At 49.5% G+C, this 16779-nt stretch overlaps 1 protein-coding gene across 2 annotated transcripts in view; it reads left to right on the plus strand.

Moving 5' to 3' along the window:
- The window catches only part of LOC140394174 (protein kinase C beta type), a 531938-nt gene that overhangs the window by 455335 nt on the left and 59824 nt on the right, over window positions 1-16779 (plus strand). For both annotated transcript variants that reach the window (XM_072481123.1, XM_072481121.1), the window contains exons 14-15: window positions 6545-6625; window positions 6942-7049. In XM_072481123.1, the coding sequence (XP_072337224.1) occupies window positions 6545-6625; window positions 6942-7049 (189 nt within the window). The remainder of the gene's footprint in view (window positions 1-6544; window positions 6626-6941; window positions 7050-16779) is intronic.

Consider the following 16779-nt stretch of genomic DNA (forward strand, 5'->3'; position numbering starts at 1 on the left):
GTTGAAGTCACTTTCTGCTTACTCAGAACTAGATTTTATTTAGAGAAGATGGAATCAATTGGGTATCTGATATACAAGGTCTGAATTTTTGGCCCGTCAGGGTGCGTACCCGGCGGACCAGGAAGCTGGTCAGTCCGGAGTGTAATTTCACACTAGCTGGCCAATTAATGGTCACCCAGTGTGAAATGCTCTCTGTGAAAGGCTAAGCACTGCCATTATTAAAAGCTGCCATTTTCCTTTTAGAAGGCTAGAGGAACCAAGCACCACTTGACATCCATTGTTGACATGATTCAGGGTGGGTGCCAAGAAAAGGGAGGGGGCTAGCTGGTGTTTCTAATGCACTCCCTCAGGGGGAGAACCACTGCGGATGTGTCTCGGGGAGCTGCTGACCCGTAAAAAATAAATATTGATTTCAAAACTATGCCATGAGTGTCTCGGCAGCACAAAGCTCAGTCCCCGGACACATTTCATAGAATTCTAGAATCCCTACAGTGCAGAAGGAGGCCATTAGGCTTATCAAGTCTGCACCAACCCTCTGAAAGAGCACCTTGCCTAGGCCCACATCCCTGCCCTATCCCCATAACCCCACCTAATCTTTGGTGACTATGGGGCAATTTAGATTGGCCAATCCACCTAACCTACACATCTTTGGATTGTGGGAGGAAACCCACGCGGACATGGGGAAAATGGGCAAACTCCGCACAGTCACCCGAGACTGGAATTGAACCCGAGTCCCTGACGCTGTGAGGCAGCAGTGCTAACCACTATGATACCGTGCTGCCCTTTGTTAGTTTTATTTCAACCCTGAAAATTCACCCTGTCCCTGGATTGAGGTTGCAGCTGAAATGTAAAGGCCGCCTTGCCAATTGGCCCACCTGCCAATCGTAGAAGCAGACGGCCACGTAAAATTGTGTTTGATTGTCCCCTTAATATGTTAAATTGCCTGCTTGATTTTTGGCAGGCATGCTTTCGACACTCGTGTGTGTTTGCCAACTGAAATAGTGCGCGATGGTGGCAGGATGCACACCCGCTATTTTCTCCAACAAGTTTGGGTGCTTCAGGGTTTGGCGCACCTCCACCCGCCTGCCCGATCCATATAAACCTCTGACCAAGGAAATAGATGTAGAATTTGCTGCCCAATATGGAGTCCCATTACTCTACATGTTCCAAATCCAAAGCATTAAAGAGCAGGTTGACAGCAGTAGCTCATTGGGCAGACCCAAGTCTCTTTTTCTTTCTTTCTCTCCCTTGTTCTTTTTGTGACTAAACTCCTTTCCCTTGCATGTCCTCTCTCGTGCGCTTGCACTCGTTCTCCCTCTTTTGCTCGCATCTTCTCTTTCCCGCTGCCCTTCCTTTTTCGTGTGTCCCCCGCTCCATTTTCTTGCTCCCTCATTAGCAATTCTCTCACTCTGATATTATTATACAGTTGAAATTAACCTGATACATGGGCAATAGAGTCGTGCTTGCTGTGAGCTGTTGGCTCTGTCTGTGATTGTAGGCCTTTGATGCACGATCAATGACCACTAAAGCGAGGTTGTAGTCCAACTGAAGGCTTTAATAAGCTATATGTTTCCCCCAGCAGCTCAGGTACAGAATGAAGGCTGCTGGGGCGGCACTGGTTCTTATACCCTGCCTAGCAGGGCGGAGCTATCATACATTCTAACCAATCGAAAGCATCCAGTTTCCACCAATGGTGCTTTAGCCTATCAGGCACCATAATACCTATAATACCACATTCACCCCCTGTTAAAAAAGAGTCTGGCGGGTGTGGTGGCCTGAAACTACAAAACATGGCAACGTGGTATAATTAGTTATGGAGGTACCGTAATACCTCCGTACAGTGTTTAGTAACTATTTACAATTCTGCTAGCTATGTACATTTGATGGTTTATATTTACAGTTTACAATTAAAATGAAGCAATCAGTCGATTGGGGGCCCTGGTCGTCCTCTGTGATCGTCGGAGCTTCGGTGGTGACTCCGGTGGCGGCTCGGGCGTCTTTGACTCCGGGAGCATGGCTTCGATCTCCATGGCAGCTTCGGCATCCCTAGACAGCGCTGGTGGGGAAAACGGTTGACCTGGGAAGGGAGCGCCTGCGGGGGGAGTCGGTGGGTGGGTGGGCCTAGACGCGGCCGGCGGAAGGACCGATCCTCCTGGAAGGCGCTGCGGTGGAGGGGAGGGTGAGAATGGTGGCTGGGATGTGCCTGGGGTTCTGGCGTGCGCCAGGTCCCGTAGGGAGACCGTATCTTGTCGGCCGTCGGGGTACGCCACATAGGCGTACTGGGGGTTAGCATGGAGCAGATGGACCCTCTCAACCAACTTGTGCGCCCGCACGTGTTTTCGGAGCAGAATGGGTCCGGGTGCTGCCAGCCAGGTCGGGAGCGAGGTCCCAGAGGAGGACTTCCGAGGGAAGACAAGGAGGCGTTCGTGAGGTGTCTGATTGGTGGTCGTACAAAGCAGTGACCGGATGGAGTGGAAGGCATCCGGGAGGACTTCTTGCCAGCGGGAGACTGGGAGGTTCCTGGACCGTAGGGCCAGTAGGACGGTCTTCCAGACCGTTCCGTTCTCCCCCTCTACCTGTCCGTTACCCCGGGGGTTGTAACTGGTCGTCCTGCTCGAGGCAATGCCCCTGCTGAGCAGGAATTGACGCTGTTCGTCGCTCATAAAGGAGGACCCCCATCACTGTGTATGTAAGCGGGAAACCCGAACAATGCAAAAATGCTATGGAGGGCCTTGATGACGGTGGTTGCGGTCATGTCGAGGCAGGGTATGGTGAATGGGAACCGGGAGTACTTGTCAATCACGTTCAGAAAGTAAGTGTTGCGGTCGGTGGAGGGGAGGGGGCCTTTGAAGTCCATGCTGAGGCGGTCAAAGGGACGGGAAGCCTTTATCAGGTGCGCTTTCTCTGGTCGGTAGAAGTGCGGTTTGCACTCCGCGCAGATTTGGCAGTCCCTGGTGGTTGTCCTGACCTCCTCAATGGAGAAGGGCAGGTTGCGGGTCTTGACAAAATGGAAAAAGCGAGTGACCCCGGATGGCAGTGGTCCTCGTGGAGGGCTCGGAGGCGGTCCACTTGTGCAGTGGCACATGTGCCGCGGGACAGGGCATCAGGAGGCGCGTTTAGCTTCCCGGGACGATACATGATCTCGTAGTTGTAGGTGGAGAGTTCGATCCTCCACCGCAAGATCTTGTCGTTTTTTATCTTGCCCCGCTGTGCATTATCAAACATGAAAGCAACCGACCGTTGGTCTGTGAGGAGAGTGAATCTCCTGCCGGCCAGGTAATGCCTCCAATGTCACACAGCTTCTAATATGGCCTGGGCCTCCTTTTCGACTGAGGAGTGGTGGATTTCGGAAGCATGGAGGGTACGAGAGAAGAAGGCCACTGGTCTGTCCGCTTGGTTGAGGGTGGCCGCCAGAGCTACGTCAGATGCATCGCTCTTGACCTGGAAGGGGAGGGATTCGTCGATGGCGTGCATAGTGGCCTTTGCAATGTCTGCTTTGATGCGGCTGAAGGCCTGGTGGGCCTCTATCGACAGGGGAAAAGCTGTGTATTGGATCAGGGGACGGGCCTTGTCCACGTAGTTGGGGACCCACTGGGCGTAGTAGCAAAAACACCCTAGGCACGTTTCAGGGCCTTGGAGCAGTGAGGGAGGGGGAACTCCATAAGGGGGCGCATGAGTTCAGGGTCGGAGCCTATAACTCCATTTCGCACTACGTAGCCGAGGATGGCTAGGCGGTCGGTGCTAAACACGCATTTATCCTTGTTGTATGTAAGGTTAAGGATTTTAACGGTCTGGAGAAATTTTCGGAGGTTGGTGTCGTGGTCCTGCTGGTCATGGCCTCAGATGGTGACTTTATCAAGATACGGGAATGTTGCCCGTAAACCGTACCGGTCAACCATTCGGTCCATCTCACACTGGAAGACCTAATAAAGATCCCGTTGGTGACACCGAAGGGAACCCTTAAGAAGTGATAGAGCCGCCCATCTGCCTCGATGGCAGTGTATTTGCGGTCACTAGGATGGGGAGCTGGTGGTAGGCGGACTTGAGATCCACCGTGGAGAAGACCTTATAATGCGCGATCCTGTTTAGCAGGTCGGATATGCGGGGGAGAGGGTACGCGTCCAGCTGCGTAAACCTGTTGATGGTCTGACTGGAGTCGATGACCATCCTATGCTTCTCCCCGGTCTTTACCACCACTACTTGAGCTCTCCAGGGGCTGTTACTGCCTTCAATGACCCCTTCCCTCAGTAGCCTTTGGACCTCTGACCGAATAAAGATCCGGTCCTGGGCACTGTAGCGTCTGCTCCTGGTGGCGACAGGTTTGCAATCCGGGGTGAGGTTCGCAAACAGGGAAGGCGGGTCGACCTTAAGGGTCGCGAGGCCGCAGACAGTAAGGGGGGGGGGGGTATAGGGCCGCCGAATTTGAAGGTCAGACTTTGAAGGTTACACTGGAAGTCTAAACCCAGGAGTGTAGCCGCGCAGAGGTGGGGAAGGACGCAGAGACGGAAATTTTTGAACACCCTTCCCCGGACTGTGAGGTTTGCTACACAAAACCCCTTTATCTCCACTGAGTGTGAACAGCGCCTTACCGTGTCAGGGTGTATGAAGCTCTCCGTGCTCCCAGAGTCGATTAGGAAGGACGTCTCGTGCCCGTTGATGAATGCGGTCGTCGTAGCAGTTGAGAGTGTTCGAGGCCGAGACTGATCCAGAGTCACCGAGGCTAATCGCAGTAGTTGAGAGTTCTCTTCGGGCAGTGCGTGGTCAGCCGAGCTATGGTCCTGGGGGTTCATCCAAGATGGCAGCTCCCATTGGTCACACATGGCTGGGGGTGCACAAAATGGTGGCCGCGGAACAAGATGGCGGCACCCGGGGTCCGCACGTGGCCCTGGAATATGAAGATGGCAGCGACCACTGGCCGCACGAGGCCCGTGGAGAAGTTTGTGGTTGCAGTCCGCATTCGCCGGCGGAGACCGCGGCAACCGCACGGACCTGGCATACCCCCATGAAATGGCCCTTTTTGCTGCATCCCTTGCCGGTGGATGTGCGGGCCGGGCAGCGCTAGCGGGGGTGCTTGGCCTGCCCGCAAAAGTAGCAGCGGGGCCCCTCGGGATTGCCAGGCCGCCTTGCAGCGCAGGCCTGTGGGGGAATGGGGGAAGTCTCGGGGTCAGCCGCGGAGGGGTTCCACGCTGCCCAGGGCGCTGCCACGCGGTCAGGAACGTAAGGGCGGGCGTTTCTGGAGGCCATGTCCAGGGAGCCTGCAAGGGCCTGTGCCTTCCTGAGACCCAGGGTGTCCTTTTCTAACGGACGCTGGCGGATTTGTGAAGATAGCATACCTGCCACGAAAGCGTCCGTGTGTTCGCTTGCCGAAACTTGCGGGCAGATGCAGCTTCTTCCCAACACCAGGAGTGCATGGTAGAATTCCTCCAGCGATTTCCCCAGGGGTTTGTCGCCTTGTTGCAAGCAGGTGCCGGGCGTAGACCGGTTTACCGGGCGAATATAGTGTCCTTTTAGCAGCTCTATTGCTGCATCGAAGTCTTCCACTTCCTCGATGAGGGTGTAAATCTCCAGGCTCACCCTTGAGTGCAGGACGTGCAGTTTCTGCTCTGCCGTGGGTGCGTTTTCGGCCATCCCGAGATACCCTTTAAAGCACGCCAGCCAGTGCTTAAAGATTGCCGCTGAGTTCGCCGCGTGGGGGCTCAGTTGCAGACTCTCCGGCTTGATTCGGAGCTCCATCCTTTCTTCTTAAAAAAACTAGCTTATTAAATTGATGCACAATCAATGACCACTAAAGCAAGGTTGTAGTCCAACTGAAGGCTTTAATAAGCTAGATGTTTCTCCCAGCAGCTCGGGTACAGAATGAAGGCTGCTGGGGTGGCACTGGTTCTTATACTCCACCTAGCAGGGCGGAGCTATCATACGTTCCAACCAATAGAAAGCATACAGTTTCAACCAATGGTGCTTTAGTCTATCAGGTACCGTAATACCTATAATACCACAGCCTTTTTTCTGCTGTAACTGCAAATTCAAAATCTGCTGATCAGAAGTAGCAAATGATGGTGCCCGAGGCCTGGACTGTGTTGTATTCAGAAATGGGCCTTATCACAATGGAACAAATGAAACCTTAACCAGCCTACCTCAAGCTTCTAGCTGTTACCTGGCTGATTTCCATTGATTTGGAGTATGTTTTCTTTGTCTCTCATATAAAAGTTTCTCTTGAATTACGCCTCATCTTTCTGCTCAAACTATTTCCATACAACCATACTGGGAGAAAGAAAAGATGGAGATTGTAGTGTCATCTGTCACTTCCTGTCGAACTTGCTAATAGTTGCTATGTTTCTACAGCCCAGCCTGGTCATATCAACGACTTGAGATAACACTTCATTACCTTGTCCTGACATATCTTCCAGGAATGTACCTTGTCTTGGCACATGGTGGCACAGTTTATTGGAGCATGGACAGATAGTCCTATGTTTTAAATCAATATTTGTTTTGTGTAGTTGCTGCACCATCTGGCAAACTATTGCAATAATTTCTGTCTTTCCAGATCATTGCCTATCAGCCATATGGAAAGTCTGTGGATTGGTGGGCATACGGAGTGTTACTGTATGAAATGCTGGCGGGACAGGTAATGTTTAATTCGTTGAAGTCTTCAGTATGGTTTGTGTGATTGGAATAAATGTTTATGGCAGTCGGATGGAGGGAGTAGAGACTGCTGGAGGAACAGAATTTTTTTTTTTTAAATGGCTTTTATATCAAACATTTGGGTGGTGCATAGAGATCTGTGTTTGTGCATGTCTGGGTTTGTGTGTGCATGCCCATTTGTCCCAGTCAGTGTGCATATCCATTTGTATATGATTCTGTGTGTGTGTCTGGGTCCATGTTTCTCCACTCATGCCCTTTACAAACACATTACTAACTTTAATTTTTCCTCTTCTCTCCAGCCCCCTTTTGATGGTGAGGATGAAGATGAACTTTTCCAATCTATCATGGAGCACAACGTAACTTACCCCAAATCGATGTCCAAAGAAGCGGTGTCCATTTGCAAAGGAGTAAGTGTTGATTGATCTCTGGTTCAAACTGCTCTCTAGTGAGTCCCACATTCAGTCGAAGGAAACCATTGGTGTAGCTCAGCAAGGTGATAAATGTTATGAAGTTCAGGATGAACGTTGAACAAAAAAATCTCTTCATCATTCTGGTTGCAATTTTCAACCCAGATCCAAACCAGGTCAGCCCTCAGCTCTATATAAATACTCTCATTGACATCTCCTCCCTGCTACTGTGAATCAGGATTCAAAGTAGAAGCAGCTCTGAAGAATTTCTTGGCCGTGTTTTTTGCTTTCATGGGGTATGCTATGGAGGTGTACGATACATTGGATATGTGATTATACACTACAATGCTATGTAATATATACTGATACATTTATTGTATAGTTTTTAATACAATGCAATAAGTAGCCAATACATGTTATACATTAGGTTATAAAACTATAGAGTATACAACTCATGTTCTTATACAACAGATTATAATACTGTGCAATTTACAGCAGACAGCAGCATCTTCTGAAATAAATCTGGAGGTTTAAACATCCCAGATGGGTTAGCCATCAATCTGCATAACAAGGTGCACACATGGGCTGTGCACATGGAAGACATCAGGGAGTACCCAGCATGGATAGACAACTTGCCAGGGATTTGCATCCAATCTGCTTCTACTCATCTGCTGGCAAATCGGAGCACTAAGTAGCTTGCTGCTCTCTTAGGCTGAAGTGAATTTTGGCACAGGTCTTCTGGGATAATCGCCCAGAAGCCATTGCAAATTGGAACAACATTAAATCCTATCTGTCAGCTTTATTTCCCATAGTGTCATTCAAACCGGAAAGCAGAATGCTGTCAACAAAGAGATGATCATTGCAGCATCTGTTATCCATAATGCAATGACTTCTCACATGGCTGTAGAATCAGCTGCTGCAAAAATAAAACAAAAAAGTTGCACAGTCAGCAGTTTAACTTCGTGAATTGGCCAAGTTCGTGTTTGCAGGTCTATTAAAGTTGAAGTGTAGGAGGAAAGTAGATAAGTGTGGCATGGGAAATCTTTAAACACTCACTCTTGAGTAATATTGAACACTATATAAAAATCAAAAACTTACTGTCAACTCTTTAACAAACTGATTCTTACAACAAAATTAAACATAGGACACAAATAGATAAAGATTTCTTTAATATAATTGTATGTTATGTGAAACAAATAGAAATTAATCACTCTCTGAAAGCATTCTCGTGTTTGTAGCTGTTACTTTAGTCCGCTTGGCTGCAAGTTCTTTAAACATCATGCAATGTCTGTGTCGAATCCCTGTTTTAGTCACACATGTCACTGGCTTATTCATTCATTTCTTATGAAGGTGCACTCAGCTCTAGGATTAGCCCTTTCAGCTGTCAACTCTTTCCTCTTGGTAACTATTCCAACCAGACAAATATATTACACCATGGTGTCGGAGTGAAAGTGAAGCATTACCCAAAATGGTATGAATTAAACCACTCCATTCAGTTCCTCACCACTAGAGCTGCTCATCATTCCAAAAGGTTCGGGCAATTCTCGGGCCGGAATTTTCTGGCCATTCCTGCCAGCAGGATCTACTGACGGCAAACCCCTGCCACAGGTTCCCCAGCGAAGTGTGTGTGCGTGTGTGTGTGTGTGTGTGTGCAAGCAAACAACAGAAAACCCCAGTGACATCGGTGGGACCAGAAGGTCCCACCACCAACCAATGGTAGGCTGCCTCCACGAAACACACTGCGGGGTGCGTGGAAAATATCACCCATGGTTGTGACTTTTGGGATTTGCTATAAAGTCCTGAATACTAAGAGCTTGTACACGGGAGTTAGGTTAACTGACACTGATATCGGGTGGATAATGGCGAGTAGCCTGGAAAGCAGGTTTGGCGCCAACGTGCTATGGAGCCTGAGGGGGGATCAAGGAGGTCAGGGCACTGATGGAATACCCCTCAGCTCCTGCCAGGCTGCAGAGGGAGGGGTCCCACAAGAGTCCTGAGAGTGGGTTCCCCCCCCCCATCAGTCACTGCTGCCTGAAAGCTGATGAGCTGCCCAAGCAGTATAGTGAAAGACCATTGCGTTTTCACTTACCCTTTCCGAACACCTGCTTCTGCAGACAAACTTATTTAAAGCAGCAGCTGTTACAAGTCTCAGAGGCAATGTCTATAAACATTCTTGCTATGATTGACAGCTTCTCACCACATCAAAAGCAGCAAAGTAGCTTCACTTCCTCGTTTTCACAGCAGAAACCACTTAGCTGCTTTTGATGTGGTGAGGAGCAGAAATCACTTAGCTGCTTTTGATGTGGTGAGGAGCTGTCAGTCATAGCAAGAGTGTTTATAAACATTGTAGTTAGCTTCAAAGCAGGGTATTGGAGATGCATTCAAGCATGAAGGGAAAGATAAATGAACAATCTACCAAGTACCTGTGTCTGGACCAATAAAACTGTCAATAACTGACCAGTGAAATGTATTGCTAACCAAAGTGCCGCATCATTTTTTTCCATGTATCCCGTGTGAGAAAGGTGCAGCTATTCATGATAGTTTAACCTATTTGTTGCCAACAGTAGCCTAACCAAACACAACTGTCTATCATATGGTAGAATCTGCTTCTTGGGAGGGTGGAGAATGAGAAAAAAAGATGTTAAAGCACACAAATTCATGGGTCACATTGAGAAGAGTCCATTCTACCAATCCAAAGTGCTATTCACATTTATATCTCAACATCACTATATTACTGATTGGAAATTCCTACACGCAGTCTGGTTCTACAAGGCTTAGGGAGTGTTAAAAGCTAAAAACAAAACTAATCAAAAACTAAATCAACTCCATGGGATCTGTTGAAAGTTTTTTTTAAATTCTACTGAAAATCAAGTTAAACTGAAGGTAACTAGTAGAGTTGATGAAGCGGAGCCGGTGATGTGGTTTATTTGGACTTTCAGAAGGCTTTCAACAAAGACCCACATAAGAGATTAGCGTGTAAAATTAAAGTGCATGGGATTGGGGGTAGTGTATTAAGATAGATAGAAAACTGATTGACAAACAGGAAACAAAGAGTAGGTATAAATGGGTCCTTTTCCAAATGGCAGACAGTGACTAGGTGGGGTACCGCACGGATCGGTGCTGGGACCCCAGATACTTACAACATATATTAATGATTTAGATGAGGGAACAAAATGTAATATCTCCAAATTTGCAGATGACACAAAGCTGGGTGGGTGGGTGAGCTGTGAGGAAGATGCAGAGATCCTTCAGTGTGATTTGGACAAGTTGATTGAGTGGGCAAATGAATGGCAGATGCAGTATAATTTGAATAAGTGTGAAGTTATCCACCTTAATAGCAAAAATGGGAAGGAGGAGAGGGGAATGTGCAACAAGATGTGCATGTCCTCAGTCTCTGAAGGTAAGTATGCAGGTAGCAGGCGATAAAGAAGGCAAATGGTATGTTGGCCTTCATAGCAAGAAAATTAGAGTACAGGAGCAGGGATTTCTTGCTGCAATTATTCGGGGGCCTTGGTGAAGCCACACCTGGAATATTGTGTGCAATTTTGGTTTCCTTATCTGTGGAAGGGTGTACTTGCTATACATAAGAGTGCAGAGAAGGTTTACCAGACTTTTGCAAGAAACTGCAGTGTTGTGAACTCAGCCCAACGCATCACATAAGCTTGCCACCCCCACACTGATTCTGTATATACCTCCCGCTGCCTCAGGAAGGCAGACAGCATGATCATAGACCCCTCCCACCCAGGAATTACCGTCTTCCAGATCCTTCCATCAGGCAGAAGGTACAGAAGTCTGAAGACCCGCACATCCAGACATAGGAACAGGTTCTTCCCCACTGCTTTAAGACTCCTCAACGACTCCCCCTCGGACTGATCTGTTCGCTGTAAGAACACTATTGACGACGCCCTATGCTGCTCTTGCTCATGTATTTGCTTTGTTTGGCTCCTTGTTCCGCACTGTAACCAATCACTGTTTGTCGAAGTACCATTTACCAATGTTCTCTGTTGATTATTCTTTTTGTCTACTATGTACGTACTGTGTACGTTCTCTCAGCCGCAGAAAAATACTTTTCACTGTACTTCGGTACATGTGACAAATCAAATCCTGGGATGGCAGGACAGACATATGAGGAGAGATTGAGTCAGTTAGGATTGTATTCGCTGGAGCTCAGAAGAATGAGGGGGATCTCATAGAAACGGGTAAAATTTTAGCAGACTAGACCGGGTAGATACAGGAAAGATGTTGCCGATGGAGGGGGTGTCCAGAACCAGAACCAGGGGTCACAGTAGGAGTAAACCATATAGGACTGAGATGAGAAATTTCTTCACCCAGAGAGTGGTCAGCCTGTGAAATTTGTTACCATAAAAAGTAGTTGAGGCCAAAACATTTTGTTTTCAAGAAGCACTTGGGACGAAGGGGATCAAAGGATATGGCCGGGCAGGGGGGGGGGGGGGGGGCGGGGGAAGGTGAAGTCAGGCTATTGAGTTGGATGATCGACCATGATCATAATGAATGGTGGAGCAGGCTCGAAGGCCTGAATGGCCTCCTCCTGCACCTATTTCCTATGTTTCTCAATCTGGTGTACATAAGGAATTGACAGAAGGGGTATGCAGCATTTGACTGTTGTTAGGAGAGTTATGTTTGTGTGCAGATAGTGAGATACCCCATGGGACTATCCTGCCCCTTGACTGCTTCCATTCTATCTTTTTAGTCAGGTACAAACTCTAAGAAAACAGACAGATTCACGGTTGGGCTAGTTAATTTGGACAAAACCATAAACCTGCACAAGTGTTTGATGAAACCTATCTGTATCAAATACTATCTGCCAACATACAAGTGAAAGGTTCTGTACAGTTGAAGGATGACGTGTTTAATCTTACAATCCGATAAATGTGTCAGTCAGATAGACCATTAAATTATCAATGAGACGCTTCAAATACTTTACAACTCAATCTTGTCAACATAAAGAGATATTGACAAAAAAAAATCACAGAAAGAACTTATCATAACCACTTAAAGATGTTGATCAAGCGAAGTCAACAATTCACTTGTCAAAACAGAATCCCTGATGAGCTCATGTTTTTATTGGTCTGGGCTCTCAGTCAAGCGTGCATAATGAGGACAGGTAGAACCCCAGATGTCTGGCCAAACCATTTCTGAACGGTTGGGTTTTTCTTTCAGTATTTCCACACATTGTTGTTCAATGGCTCATTGATATGTATATTATTTTTTGATAATTGAGCATGGAAGGGCATTGAGTTGGCATACAGTATATGGGGCCATGAAGAGTAGTTGGGGGGGGGGGGCAGGCATGAGTTGGTGTGGAGAAAATGAGTGGCTTTGGGAGATGGCTGGCAGGGACTGGGTTAACATGGAGGATATGAGGGGCCATGGGAGATGGGAGTAGGTGGCTGTTGGGGGGATATGAGGAATAGGGGCTCAACTACTTTAATTACAACTGGATCAAAGAACCCAGGTGAGCCTTGGCACTCAACTTCCTGTGGCCATGTAGGATCCACTTCGGAGATTGGCAGATCCGGTCCCATGCTGCACCCACCTTTTTGGAGGGAAACTCATGCAATTCGGGCCTTTTAAACTGAGATGAGTCTGGGGATTTCTCGACTTGAGCTACCTGCCTATGTAGCTAAAATCCGGTCCGAAGTCAATAGGTCCCATGAAACCAAAAAAGAAAATTCTGGAAAATCTCAGCAGGTCTAAAAGCATCGGTAGGGAGAGAAATGAGCTAACGTTTCAAGTCCAGATGACCCTTTGTCAATCCTCGTGGGGTAAGTCGGAGATGAAGACAATCACTAAGGAAGGAGATATGGCTGTGGAAGCGAGTCTTGGTAAGGTAAATACATTGTCCAACACTAAGCTTTGACAAAGGGTCATCTGGACTCGAAACGTGAGCTCTTTTCTCTCCCTACAGATGCTGCCAAACCTGCTGAAATTTTCCAGTGTTTTCTTTTTTGGTTTCAACAGGTACCATGGTAAGATAACGTTAAATTAGGTAGGATGGAGTCAGCCTGGATCATTGATGAATTGTTGTCGAAGTTCAGAGACAAATGTCACGAGTTAAGTCCAGATGAGGCTATTTCAAAATAGAGAATCAGAGGATGCAATGATGGAGGTATTCCCTTGGGAATTAAGATCCAGGATGTGTACACAATCAGTTTCAGGGCAGAAAGATGATGGCAAAGTTGGAGGTCACCATAAAATCCTGAAGCTGCAAAGGTTTGTACTGTCCAGGTGAGTAATTCTCTGGCCAAGTGACTGATTGAACCTGAAAAACCAGTATAGCCAGAGACCTATCATAAACTCAGTAGGAGATTGAAGTCTCTCAATCACCGAAGTGTTGGCAGAAGGGCTGCAAATTAATTGAGCAGCAGAGGTATGAAGTGAAGTCTAATGATGTAGCCAATGTAGTACAGCACAGAAGTGAAGCACGACCAATTTGACTAAAGACGAAAGTTGAATCCAAACTGAGGCTTTATTGGTATCAGATGTGTGGCCTTCAACAGCAGCTGGCGAAATTGCTGCGAGCTGGAGGACACGCATATTTATACCCCGCCTCCTGGGCGGAGCCAGCAGGCAGGGGCCACAGGCGAACCTGTAGTGCAGGTTCTACCGTACATCCTCTAATATAAGTACAGTACGAAGTCTTACATCACCAGGTTAAAGTCCAACAGGTTTGTTTCGATGTCACTAGCTTTCGGAGCGCTGCTCCTTCCTCAGGTGAATGAAGAGGTCTGTTCCAGAAACACATATATAGACAAATTCAAAGATGCCAAACAATGCTTGGAATGCGAGCATTAGCAGGTGATTAAATCTTTACAAATCCAGAGATGGGGTAACCCCAGGTTAAAGAGGTGTGAATTGTACCAAGCCAGGACAGTTGGTAGGATTTCGCAGGCCAGATGGTGGGGGATGAATGTAATGCGACATGAATCCCAGGTCCCGGTTGAGGCCGCACTCATGTGTGCGGAACTTGGCTATGAGTTTCTGCTCGGCGATTCTGCGTTGTCGCAGGTCCTGAAGGCCGCCTTGGAGAACGCTTACCCGGAGATCAGAGGCTGGCGAGACCATGCAGACGCTGCGACAACGAATGAACGGACATCGCGCAGCAATCACCAGGCAGGAATATTCCCTTCCAGTCGGGGAACACTTCAGCAGTCAAGGGTATTCAGCCTCTGATCTCCGGGTAAGCGTTCTCCAAGGCGGCCTTCAGGACCCGCGACAACGCAGAATCGCCGAGCTGAAACTTATAGCCAAGTTCCGCACACATGAGTGCGGCCTCAACCGGGACCTGGGATTCATGTCGCATTACATTCATCCCCCACCATCTGGCCTGCGAAATCCTACCAACTGTCCTGGCTTGGTACAATTCACACCTCTTTAACCTGGGGTTACCCCATCTCTGGATCTGTAAAGATTTAATCACCTGCTAATGCTCGCATTCCAAGCATTGTTTGGCATCTTTGAATTTGTCTATATATGTGTTTCTGGAACAGACCTCTTCATTCACCTGAGGAAGGAGCAGCGCTCCAAAAGCTAGTGACATCGAAACAAACCTGTTGGACTTTAACCTGGTGTTGTAAGACTTCGTACTGTGCTCACCCCAGTCCAACGCCGGCATCTCCACATCATAATATAAGTACAACAGTGGTTTACCACATTCACCCTGTTAAAATTGAGTCTGGCGGGGGTGGTGGATAACTATATACAATCCTGGGGCGGGATTCTCCGACCCCCCGCCGGGTCGGAGAATCACCGGGGGCTGGCGTGAATCCCGCCCCTGCCGGTTGCCGAATTCTCCGGCACTGGATATTCGGCGGGGGTGGGAATCGCGCCGGTTGACGGGCCCCCCCCCCGGTGATTCTCCGGTCCACGATGGGCTGAAGTCCCGCTGCTGGAATGCCTGTCCCGCCGGCGAGAATCAAACCACCTCTCTTACCGGCGGGACAAGGCGGCGTGGGCGGGCTTCGGGGTCCTGGGGGGGGCACGGGGCGATCTAGCCCCGGGGGGTGCTCCCACGGTGGCCTGGCCCGCGATTGGGGCCCACCGATCCGCGGGCGGGCCTGTGCCGTGGGGGCACTCTTTTCCTTCCGCCTTCGCCATGGTCTCCACTATGGCGGAAGTGGAAGAGACCCCTCCACTGCGCATGCGCGGGGATGCCGTGAGCGGCCGCTGACACTCCCGCGCATGCGCCGTATGGCAAAGTCAGTTTCGTGCCAGCTGGCGGGGCACCAAAGGCATTTCCCGCCAGCTGGCGGGGCGGAAATCTGTCCGGCGCGGGCCTAGCTCCTCAAGGTTCGGGCTCGGCCCCTCATGATGCGGAGGATTCCGCACCTTTGGGGCGGCGCGATGCCGTTTTTGGCGCCGGTCGGCGGACATCGCGCCGATTGCGGAGAATCCCGCCCATGATTTTAATATTTACACAGCAAAACAAATGTCCCTTGGCGTCCGGTGGACCGGTCAGAGGTTCAGCCGGTCCGGGGCCTTGATGGTCCTTTGAGAGCGGCGAAGCGGTGATGGCGATGTTGGTGCTGACCTGGTCGAAGGTGACTCCGGAAGCGTGCCGAAAACCTCTTCATCGACGGGCGTGGACAGGGGGGGGGGGGTGGGGGGAACTGGCGGTCCTGGGGGGGGTGGTGGTGTGATCGACAGGGGAGAGGAGGGTGGCGCCGGGGGTGGTGTGGGGGTGGAACCTGCTGGTGCCAGGTCCGAGGGAGACGGTATCCTGGCGGACGTCGGGGAACGCCACGTAGGTGTACTGGGGGTTTGCGTTGAGCAAGTGTACCCTCTCCACTAACGGGTCCGCCTTGTGGAGTCGGACATGTTTACAGAGAAGCACGGTTCCCGGAGCTGTGAGCCAAGTCGGGAACGACACCCTGGATGTGGACTTCCTTGGGAAGGCAAAAAGACGTTCATGCGGTGTATTGTTAGTGGCAGTGTAGAGTAATGAGCGAATGGAATGTAGTGCATCAGGGAGGACCTCTTGCCAGCTGAAGACCGGGAGATTTCTGGACTGTAGGGCCAGCTGGACAGCCCTCCATACCGTCCCATTCTCCCTTTCTACCTGTCCGTTTCCCCGGGGGTTGTAGCTTGTCGTTCTGCTGGAGGCGATGCCCCTGCTGAGCAGGAACTGACGCAGCTCATCACTCATGAATGAGGATCCCGTCACTGTGGATGTAGGCGGGGAAACCGAACAGAGTGAAGATCGAATTGAGGGCTTTAATGACGGTGGCAGACGTCATGTCGGGGCAGGGGATGGCGAAGGGGAACCGGGAGTATTCGTCGATCACACTGAGGAAATATGTGTGATCGGTGGAGGGGAGGGGGCCTTTGAAGTCCACGCTGAGAAGTTCAAAGGGGCGAGAGGCCTTCACCAGTCGTGCACGGTCCGGCCGGTAGAAGTGCGGCTTGCACTCTGCACAGACCTGGCAGTCCCTGGTGATTGTCCTTACTTCCTCGACTGAGTAGGACAAATTTTGTGCCTTAATGAAGTGGTACAACCTTGTGACCCCTGGGTGACAGGTTGTCGTGCAGGGTCCGGAGTCGGTCTACCTGTGCGCTGGCACATGTACCTCGGGATAGGGCATCTGGGGGCTCGTTCAACATATAAAGGCTACCGACCGTTGGTCATGGAGAAGAGTGAATCTCCTGCCGGCCAGGTAATGCCTCCAATGCCGCACAGCTTCAACGATAGCTTGGGCCTTCTTTTCGACGG

Source organism: Scyliorhinus torazame, chromosome 17, assembly GCF_047496885.1.
Source record: "Scyliorhinus torazame isolate Kashiwa2021f chromosome 17, sScyTor2.1, whole genome shotgun sequence".
NCBI lineage: Eukaryota > Metazoa > Chordata > Chondrichthyes > Carcharhiniformes > Scyliorhinidae > Scyliorhinus > Scyliorhinus torazame.